This window comes from Limulus polyphemus, unplaced genomic scaffold (genome assembly GCF_000517525.1).
Source record: "Limulus polyphemus unplaced genomic scaffold, Limulus_polyphemus-2.1.2 Scaffold2769, whole genome shotgun sequence".
In the NCBI taxonomy this organism is placed as follows: Eukaryota; Metazoa; Arthropoda; class Merostomata; order Xiphosura; family Limulidae; genus Limulus; species Limulus polyphemus.
The window spans coordinates 124,472-135,684 of record NW_013668379.1 but is presented as its reverse complement, the minus strand read 5'-3'; the positions used below and the strand labels follow the sequence as shown (position 1 = coordinate 135,684).

At 32.0% G+C, this 11,213-nt stretch overlaps 1 protein-coding gene across 1 annotated transcript in view; it reads left to right on the top strand.

Moving 5' to 3' along the window:
* Positions 1–11,213, top strand: part of LOC106467863 (single-stranded DNA-binding protein 3-like) — a 54,858-nt gene that overhangs the window by 7,084 nt on the left and 36,561 nt on the right. Inside the window, exon 2 of the mRNA XM_022396073.1 lies at positions 9,003–9,063. Within this exon, the coding sequence (XP_022251781.1) occupies positions 9,003–9,063 (61 nt within the window). The remainder of the gene's footprint in view (positions 1–9,002; positions 9,064–11,213) is intronic.

Sequence of the window (11,213 nt, the reverse complement as noted above, 5' to 3'; positions counted from 1 at the left end):
TACCTGATAATGACAAAACCTTGTCGAAACGTTGTACATTTGCTGTTATGTTAAACTTATATTAAAGATTTTCTTCATTACCCATTCAAGCCGTCTCCAACCATTATTTCAGGAACTATATTTCAAATAATGATTCTTTTCAATCAAACATTAAACCTGTAGCGAATTAAATACAACATAAAACATAGATCTCTCTCAATTAACTTGTCTCAATTAAAGACTGAACTTACAGTAAAGGTCATTCAGCCAAATATTTAACATCCAGCCATTCTCTATTTCTTTTGGAGTTAAAAAGCTAATTATTTTATTGGGAGTATTTGAAATTATCTTACATTCCATGTAATATCACAAAATATGTTTCTTTTTGTATCGATACATGTTTGAATTGAATTGAACTAAGCTTTGGTTTATTTGTTTTTGGAATTTCGAGCAAAGCTACATGAGGGCTATATGCGCTAGCCGTCCCTAATTTAGAAGTGATAGGCTAGAGGGAAGGCTGCTACACAGCTCTACCCACCACAAACTTTTGGGCTACTTTTTTACCAACGAAAAGTGGGATTAACAGCCATATTATAACACCCCTGCGGCTGAAATGGCGGGTATGTTCGTTTACGAGATTCGAACTCGCGACCAGCAGATTGCCAGTCGAGCGCCTTAATCATTCCAGGTCTCCTAAGCTGTAGTTCTAGTTGACTGAACTTACGATAACCTTTGTGATTCATGGCTTTATGGTAAAATATAAAGAGATTACTCTCATCACTATGTTATTGAACAACGTGATAGGGAATAAAAAAAGTAAGTTACATTTAAATTGATTATTTTCTAAATTTAATCAAAAGTAACAGTCTTTATTGTATAATTAATCTACAGATAGAATTCGGGTCTGACAATCGACAGAAGAGAACACAGTAGTGCGGAAAACGATAAACTTTATAAATGTTGCAATACATTAAAAACCGAATGATTCTAAAAATTCTTGAAGCTAATGTTAGGATAGCTTCTAAATGATCCTTCGTAATGAGATTCCAGGAGAATCTAAATGATCCTTCGTGGTGAGATTCAAGAAGAATCTAAATTATCCTTTGTGGTGAGATTCCAGGAGACTCTCTAAGTGATCATTTGTGATGAGAATGTGCTGTATTAGAACCATTTATACTGCTGAATGCCGATGCTTTGCTTTTTTAAAGTCGTAGATAGGAGGTGTTTTTGAAAACAATGAAAATTTGTGGTGGGGTATACTTTATCAAGATGAGGATGTAATATATCTGTGTGGAGATATAGTGTATTATGGTGGGATGTACTGTACTAAAGTCATGACTTCACAGGGATTTTGTCATTTGTGTAGCTAGCGTCTTTCGCCTTGTTTCATGACTTTACTCCCAAAGAAACTTGAGTATTCTTTGATAAAAATGTCATGAAACAAGGTGAAAGACGGGGTGTAGTTTCACCTAAATAAATAATAAAAATATCGTAAAAGTATGTGAAAATCAGTGTGTGGAAACATCTAAATAATTAGAATGTCATGAAACAAAGTTAAAGTTGGCATTTGGTGATACCTTGAACAAACAATAAAATGTCCTGAAACAAAGTAAAGGTTGGTATTTGATGGCACCTTAACAAATAATAAAGAATGTCATGAAACAAAGTGAAAGTCAATATTTGGTGACACCTAAACAAATAATAAAAATAAGCTGCGACCCGCAAAACATTTGTGGTAGTTTTCATGTCCTTCGCTTAAATTTTCCCTATTCTATCATTTTCACACACGCCATTTAAGCTACGCTTTCTTGCAGGCATTATGTATTAGATCGATAAATCCTGGTCTGTTTGAAAAATAAAAATTACGCGGTCAGACATACAAACAAACTCACGTAGACGTAAACTTTATTTAATAAAACTACACGTAAAGTAAACAATAAAGTATAGTAATGGTATTTATAATAGTGTACAGAGTATGAGATGGTTTTACGAGTTGAAACAAAGAAACTCGTAGTAAAGAAACAAGGTAGCTAAAAAGTGTTAATAGCAGTCTATGAAACGAACCTAAGCTAAATTATTGCAAAGTAAAATAAATGTAAAGTTGTAATAAAGGCAAACTTGGCTGAATATACAGAAACGTCTGAATGTGTGTTCCCAAAGTAATGGCCAGGTGGTTAGGGCGCTCGACTCGCAGTCTGAGGGTCGCGGGTTCGAATCCCCGTCACACCAAACATGCTCGCCCTTTCAGCCGTGAGGGCTTTATAATGTGACGGTCAGTCCCACTATTCGTTGGTAAAAGAGTAGCCCAAGAGTTGGCGGTTGGTGGTGATGACTAGCTGTCTTCCCTCTAGTCTTACGCTGCTAAATTAGGGACGGCTAGCGCAGATAGCCCTCGTGTAGCTTTGCGCGAAATTCAGAAACAAAACAAACAAAATGATAAGGGTATGGTTTTGAACGAACTGCACATGCGTATTTTAGACTTAAGTAAGTCGAGAAAGCCCAAAGCAATTGTATTTAGTGTGATGTTATTGTTTTTAGGAAATTACATACTGGTTAATTGTTGTTTGTGTGAAATACTTTGGAAATAAAAAAGAAACAAAGTAAAGTTGAGGTCGAAGCTAGTCGTCACGTGATGAGAACGGCATTGTGCCATCGTGTAGCATACTCGGTGCATTAAAAGTTTGACTAAGCAAAAATAGGTAATGTGATACTGATTGGAAAAGCCAAAATGCAATCCGGACTCCTCCGAGAAAGGTATTTCTAATGATATGAGATTTTTTAAAATTATAATAAATAATGAAAAACAACGTTTTATATTTACACAATAAAAACTTTATTGAAGTCATACAGCTTCCACTTTAAAATATCTCACTACAAGTACATGTTTCGACGTGATCTATGAGATTTGTAGCTTTTGACCGAGAAATGTGCGAGAAAAGTTTCGGACAGACTTACGCAAATGTATTATTTATATAGATGTCATGAAACAAAGTGAAAATTGGCATTTGGTGACACCTAAATAAATGTTTCTTTATTTTTGGAATTTCACGCAAATATACTCGAGAGTTAACCAACACCGCCCACCGTCAACTCTTAAGTAACTCTTTACCAACGAAAAGTGTCATTGATTGTAACGTTATAACGCTCCCAAGATTGAAATGCGAGCATGTTTGGTGTTTTTTTTAACTGTGGTTGCATCTCTTCGAAAAAAGAATTACGAATGATAAATGGGACAGAAATAGAAAAACCAAAGTTATGCATTTGTTAGTGATACCTGTACAATCTCATAACCAAAAAATTATAATGTCTTCTGGACCATAGTTTGGTTGTTCATTTGTTTCACGGTATTCTCGTTAAGCTGCTCATAAGATTAACTGCGCATAGGAACTGATAAAAAGATTAGAAGGAAGGCAACACCCACCCCCAACTCGTGGGCTAGTATTGTCTAGCCTGAACTACAGCAAACCGTTCAAAAACCAAAGTTTCTGATATAAAGTGTGCTATACAACGTTATTTGTAAAGTGTTTTTTGTGTCAGGGTTTATGTGGTGTCGTGTGTATTTTAGTGTACATATTTCCTGATTAATTTGTAAAGTGTTTTTTGTGACAGGGTTTATGTGGTGTCGTGTGTATTTTAGTGTACATATTTCCTGATTAATTTTCATGTTTTGTTTTGGCGTATAATAATGGACCTGTAGTGTCAATGACGTATCGTTGGAGGGAGCCCATCTTTTTAGTGTATTTTAAGTGGGAACTTTATAGTCCTAGAATAAAATATATTTGTTAATTGATGGGTTATTTAAGTAAGCTTATTATTAATGATTAAAGTTTGGATAACTACTGAATTAAAAAAATTAGTGTTTACGTAAATATGAAAGAATTAAATGCGATAGGCTTAGTTTCTGATATTAAAATATTTAAATTGATTCCGAATGCTTGATAAAAAGTTGTTCTCTCTTTTTCTTTTTTTGAAACTATGTACCGTGAAAGTAAGAGTGCAGTATTGTTTTCTTAATAAAATGTTGGTCACGTGTCAGTAGCAAAGAAAATAAGGAACCACTTGTACATAACAATATATCATCAAGAGTTATTATAGAATTTATTAAAACCATACATTTTGAGTGTTTATGTAGAGTCCAAGGAGTAACCACATTGTTCTTTAAGGAATATATATTTGTTGTTTTTTTAATAGTTTTTTTCACAATCCTGTTTCACTGTGCAATTTCAAAGAAATATTTATTCGCGTTTGATTTCGTAGGTGTAGAAGACAGAAAAGTTTTGTATTTCATTCAATATATAAGATTATATAATTGTTTTACTTGTTCATGTTACTAAAGCGTATTATTATATATCATACACTGTATGTTCATTCCTGGTTTACTTTACATAAACATTTATTTTGTTCCTATTGATTAAGGCATGTGTTCTATTTATGTTCATTCCTGTTCTACTTTATATAGACATTTATTATGTTCTTCTTGAATAAGGCATGTGTTCTGTTTATGTTCATTCCTGTTCTACTTTACATAGACATTTATTATGTTCTTATTGATTAAGGCGTATGTTCTATTTTTGTTAATTCCTGTTCTACTTTACATAGATATAATTATATGTGTTCTTATTGAATAAGGCATCTGTTCTATTTATGTTCATTCCTGTTCTACTTTACATAGACATTTATTATGTTCTTATTGATTAAGGCGTGTGTTCTACTTATGTTCATTCCTGTTCTACATTACATAGACATTTATTATGTTCTTATTGATTAAGGCGTGTGTTCTATTTATGTTCATTCCTGTTCTACTTTACATAAACATTTATTATGTTCTTATTGATTAAGGCTTGTGTTCTATTTATGTTAATTCCTGGTCTACTTTACATAAACATTTATTAAGGCGTGTGTTCTATTTATGTTCATTCCTGTTCTACTTTACATAGACATTTATTATGCTCTTATTGAATAAGGCATGTGTTCTATTTATGTTCATTCCTGTTATACTTTACATAGACATTTATTATGTTCTTATTGATTAAGACATGTGTTATATTTATGTTCATTCCTGTTCTACTTTACATAGACATTTATTATACTCTTATTGAATAAGGCATGTGTTCTATTTATGTTCATTCCTGTTCTACTTTACATAGACATTTATTATGTTCTTATTGAATAAGGTATCTGTTCTATTTATGTTCATTCCTGTTCTACTTTACATAGACATTTATTATGTTTTTATTGATTAAGGCGTGTGTTCTACTTATGTTCATTCCTGTTCTACATTACATAGACATTTATTATGTTCTTATTGATTAAGGCGTGTGTTCTATTTATGTTCATTCCTGTTCTACTTTACATAGACATTTATTATGTTCTTATTGAATAAGGCATGTGTTCTATTTATGTTATTATTGATTAAGGTGTGTGTTCTATTTATGTTCATTCCTGTTCTACTTTACATAAACATTTATTATGTTCTTATTGATTAAGGCTTGTGTTCTGTTTATGTTCATTCCTGTTCTACTTTACATAGACATTTATTATGTTCTTATTGAATAAGGCATGTGTTCTATTTATGTTCATTCCTGTTCTACTTTACATAGACATTTATTATGTTCTTATTGATTAAGACGTGTTTTATTTACGTTAATTCCTGTTCTACTTTACATAGACATTTATTGTGTTCTTATTGATTAAGACTTGTGTTGTATTTACGTTAATTCCTGTTCTACTTTACATAGACATTTATTGTGTTCTTATTGAATAAGGCGTGTGTTCTGTTTATGTTCAATCCTGATCTGCTTTACATAGGTATTTCTTACGTTCATAGTATATGAGGCGTGTATTCCATTTCTGTTCTATTTTCTTTAGGTGTTTATCTCCACAATGACTCAATGGTAAGTCTGTTAGACATTACGATGCTAAAAAGCGGGTCTCGATACCCGTGGTGGGCAGAGCACAGATAGCCCATTGTGTAGCTTTGCGCTTAGCAAGAACCAAAACATAAGTATTTATTAAGTTCCTATTAGTTAATGGAACATGAATGGAATATGTGCTAGAAACACACCAACAGAGATGTGAGTTACATCACACTACACTATAAACACGCCCATGTACTTGTCAGAGCATGAAACTTAGTGTGGGGATAAAAATACAAACATCGAATTTTATATATTTACTTCGTGAAGTGATTCGCTTGAATCAGTAAAAAACAATAAAATCTAAGTTGTGGCTGTATTCATAATTCTGCCTAGAACGTCATATAAAACTTATTATTTGGATAATTATATTATCCCTTTGTTAACGAGATAGACCTCTTCTCCCACCCTCCTCCCCTTTTTGTATTATACACACAGTATATGCAAGATTCGACATGTTTCCTCTTTGTCTTCAATCATATGAAGAATTCTCGAAAAAAAAAAGGAATGAAAACGAACAAACATAATTCTATGGTGTCTAATTAGCTCTAAACAGTAGGTAAAAACTCACACTGAACTCCATGTGCTGGGGCATTCGAACTCCCGGTCTTGGCCCTCCTGGATACCTTGGAGACAAGAAGGTCTAAATAAAATAGAATAGAAATGAGCATGAATTGAATATGTGCCTTAATTAACAGGAACGTAATAAATACCTATGGAACGTAGAACAGAAACGGAATGTGAGCTACATCACACTAACTGTTTAATTATAAACATACCAACAGGGATGTAAGTTACATCACACTACCTGTTTAACTATAAACACACCATCAGGAATGTGAGCTACATCACACTACCTGTTTAACTAGAAACATACCAAGATAGATGTCAGTTACATCACACTAACTGCTGAACTGTAAACACACCAAAAGAGATGTGAGTTACATCACACTAACTGTTTAACAATAAACACATCAACAGAGATGAGAGTTACACCACATTAACTGTTTAACTAGAAACACACCAACAGAGATGTCAGTTACATCACACTAACTGTTTAAGGATAATGGCACTCTAAAAAAAAAAAAACCCAAAGAGCAACAGCCAATTTCCACCTGCACCGACTTAATAATGTGCCATTAACTGAAACTAATTAGGGACTGTACATTAATGTCTGATCTTTCCTCTCTCACTAAACTTTCATCTGAAAAGACACGTCACGTGTACTCTGGTAACAATTCTATATTGCATTTTAAGTGATTTCTTCGCATTGTCTGTAGGCTGTGTATATGAAAATTAAAATTAGCACGTGATCGTGCGATATCATAAAGTTTCACCTTATTTATACCAATTAAAAAACCCCAGAAAAACAAGCGCAATAAGCACCATCTGAAAAAATCATCACATATGTTACATCATATACTAGCTGTTTGATTATAAACATGTTAATATACATTACATCATAATTATAAAACAACCCGTTTAACTATAAACATAACAATATGTACGTTATATTATATACAATATATTTATAAATAAATATGTAAGTTACAGCATACACAATTTTTTTAACTATATACATGTCAGTATATATGAGTATTACACCAAACACAATCTGTTTAACTATAAACACATCATCACAGTGTAATTATGTGTCTGGGCTGGATAGCTAAGGAAAATGAGTCCTGTAGGGAACGTTTTTATCAGTTAATAAGATTGGTTTAGTTTTCCTATTACGGCATGCCTCTATTCAGAAGAAAGTCATTACGTTGAAATTGTATTCATACCAAGAAGAGACAGCAGAAAAATACCGTTCCTCAGTTTAATTAAGTTGCTCGTGAAGCACAAAACGCTTGGGGCATGTTTTGTTCAAATGGAAAGTTTAAAGAGGCGGTTGTTTCTCGAATAGCGAATGAAATTCAATTTACTTGAGGTTATTTAGAATTTTGTTTATTCTGTAGTTTTCACGCACGTAACTCATTTACGCTAGGCCTTATTCGTGTAGAAGTATAAATGTTCACAGTGATGTTATTTTCTCTAGCACGTTTAGTATCAGAGTTCTGTGTGTACAGTAATATCTTTATCCTACTTGTTGGTCAGCGAATAGTGTCAGGGCGAAACAGTGTCGGTCAATTAAAAAAACAAAAAAATAAATGGCTGTAATGATGATCGGAATCCTGACGTAATTAATAAAGAATACGCGTGATGGCGTACATAAAAACTACGTATAGAAATTCTGAACACTTGTAAACATCTATAATTAAAAAAGAAATGTGAAGAACTTATTGAAGTAATACTTGATAATCAGTTAATTAAAGCGATACTTCATAGTCCAAACTGATCTTATGTGTGGAAATTCACCTTAAGACACATTTGGTTGCCACGTGACGCGCCATTGAACTTTCAGTACCTTGAGGTTTAATCATCCTGAATATGTTATTATTCGACACGACACGAACTTAAAATATATCAAACTGACAAATAAATTACCTTACATTAATTAAAGTTAACACATTCATACATTGTTAAAACATTTTGTTTCACGGGTGAAATAACATATTGTTGTAATATTTGTCATTTTACAAATATCTCTGGGTGATACCGAATTGATACTGCTACCAGGTTCAAGCTAAAAAATAACAAATAACTTTTAGCACAAAACTTTCAATTATCAGTTTTCTCTTTTGTTAAGGAGCTGATAGATGGCGATTTAGTCTATAAAACATGACAGTTGCAATGATAAAAGAACTACTCTGTGTGTGTTTTCTTATAGCAAAGCCACACTGGGCTATCTGTTGTGTCCACTGAGGGGAATCGAACCCCTGATTTTAGCATTGTAACTCCGAAGACTTACCGCTGCCCTACCGAGGGACAAAACCTACTGTGTATACTTGTTCAAAATAAAATTGTTCTGACGTTAGTACATTTTTGTAAAGCGTAGTGATATTAATTGAATAAGCAAATGATTATTATTTACACGATTCTCTGTTTGTGAATTTATAGAAATATATATATATATAATTAATTAATTTAAATAATTATATTAATAATAGAAATTGTACGAAAATATACAATTAACTTTAAAAAGCTTGTTTTGAACATCATTAGCCTACTGGTGGTGTTCCTGGTCAACCTATGATGCCTAACAATATGGATCCATCAAGACAAGGTAAATGTCATTTCTTTAGTTATGTTTCTTGTTGTTTTATTGACATCGATACAGGATTTGTTCAACGGAGAAAATTGTGTCTGACTTACTTCACGAAAAAAAAAATATTGAGATTTTACTATAAGAGCGGCAGTCGGAAAAACTATATGTCAGGATGATTAAAAAGGTTATTTGTTTGAGATCTAAAGATTATGTTACGTACTTAAGTATGTATATTTGAATTTCAAGTAACTTTTTTTTCTACTTTGTATGACACGCTACGAGTAGAAAAAAGTATCAGTTATTATATTTTTTCTGCTTCTTTAACCAACCTGTTTTTCAAATAATTCTCCGGGTAGAACGGATTTTCTGGATTATGGATAAGTACAAAGCAAATTATGCAAACATTATTGTGTTTACAAAGTTTTGTTGAATTTCGCGCAAAGCTACCCGAGAGCTATCTACACCAGCGGTTCCAAATTTAAAAGTGACAGACGTGATAGATTAGAGGGAAAACGATAGTAGTTAGGGCCTCATTCTAGCGGCAAACGGATGCCCCTCAATGGGGAATCGCTAGACAATAGGGAGGGTGGATGATGTCATAAAAGACGATGACATCATATGTGAACAAATTATAACAAGAGAGTGCTTTGTTAGGGATGTTTTGCTAAGCTGCCATGATAGACAATGAATGATTACATAATACTTCCCCAAAGTAGAGAACTTTCTAGGCGGCCATGGCGTCATAGTTCCTTTGAACCAGTGCAAATTTGATCAGTACAACCATATTTAATTGGTATAAAACACTAGTTCATTAGTTAATAATTAATTAATTTTCCTAACCATTTTAATCATCCTAAAAAGGAAGCTTATCACTAAATTATTTATTACATTTCCTGACCATCGAAAAGGATGATATCATGAAATGAATAAAACTTACTGTTTGATATCTCAACATGACTGTATTTAATGCAATCAGTTTAAAACACTAAAGCCTTAGTTAATTACATTTCCTTATTATTTATATGTCCTAAAAAGGATGATATCTTAAAATATTATGCATTAATTAAAACTTACACTTTCACTAGTTTGACTTTATGCTGTCAATATAACTTGATACTTAACAACAAAAATATGACCGTAATGAATATATTATTCTCGTTGAAATCAGAAATAAAAAATTTAAATGCATGTGAGGACAAAAAGTTACCACATATTATTTATGAATTTAAGATTATTATTTGTACCAGTTACAGTGCTATGCCTTTCTGATTATTTCTTTAACTATCTATAGTGCTATGTCTTTCAAATTATTATTTTTTCATAATGTTAAAAATTAAAAAGAGATCCAATTTTATCTTGGGATCAAGGTAAAAATGCTAAGACACAAGTAAGTAAAGTATAACTGATAGTTTAAATTCAGGTAAGAAGGCAAAATATCTTAAGCAAATTGTCATACGTCATCAATAAAACATCTATTAAATATTGTTCAATAATTAAACTTACACTTTTACTAATTTGACTTTATGCTATAACTTGAAAAAATATTTCGTTTTACACATGATACTTTATAGTTTTATCTTACATGAATTTTACAAACGTGAACATTATACTTGTACATATATTCATTGTCTATGTTAAAACCATTATTTTAAAGACTGTTTGTAGGGTTTTAACAACTTTGCTGTGACAGTATTACTATACTTTTACATATGATTACGTCATCAATGTCTAAATTTAATTGTGTTAAAAACCATTATTTTGCATATTTTAACATCTGTACTAACATAATTTGCTACTACTAAAAATATTAAGTGAATGACTTACTGTTTATCCATCCATTTTCTATAGAAAATTAAAATTGCATAAATCTTTCAGACTGTCTAGCACTATTAGGAATTGGTGACTGTCAAACACACTTCCAAACTTCTTTGGGTACACAAATCTCGTGAAAATATGGAATAAAAATTTCTAAACTGTTCATAGCTTCTCTCAGACAATGTTCTGTGGGACACTTACTGTTTTGCTTTCACAAGTACAACATACATATTATTTGAATGAGACAGTTATTATAACCAATAATTTACTTTTATCATCCTACAACTAAATATATTAAATGAAGGGCTTACTTTTTAATCTTACTATTATTTGTAATACCAAACTAGCAATGA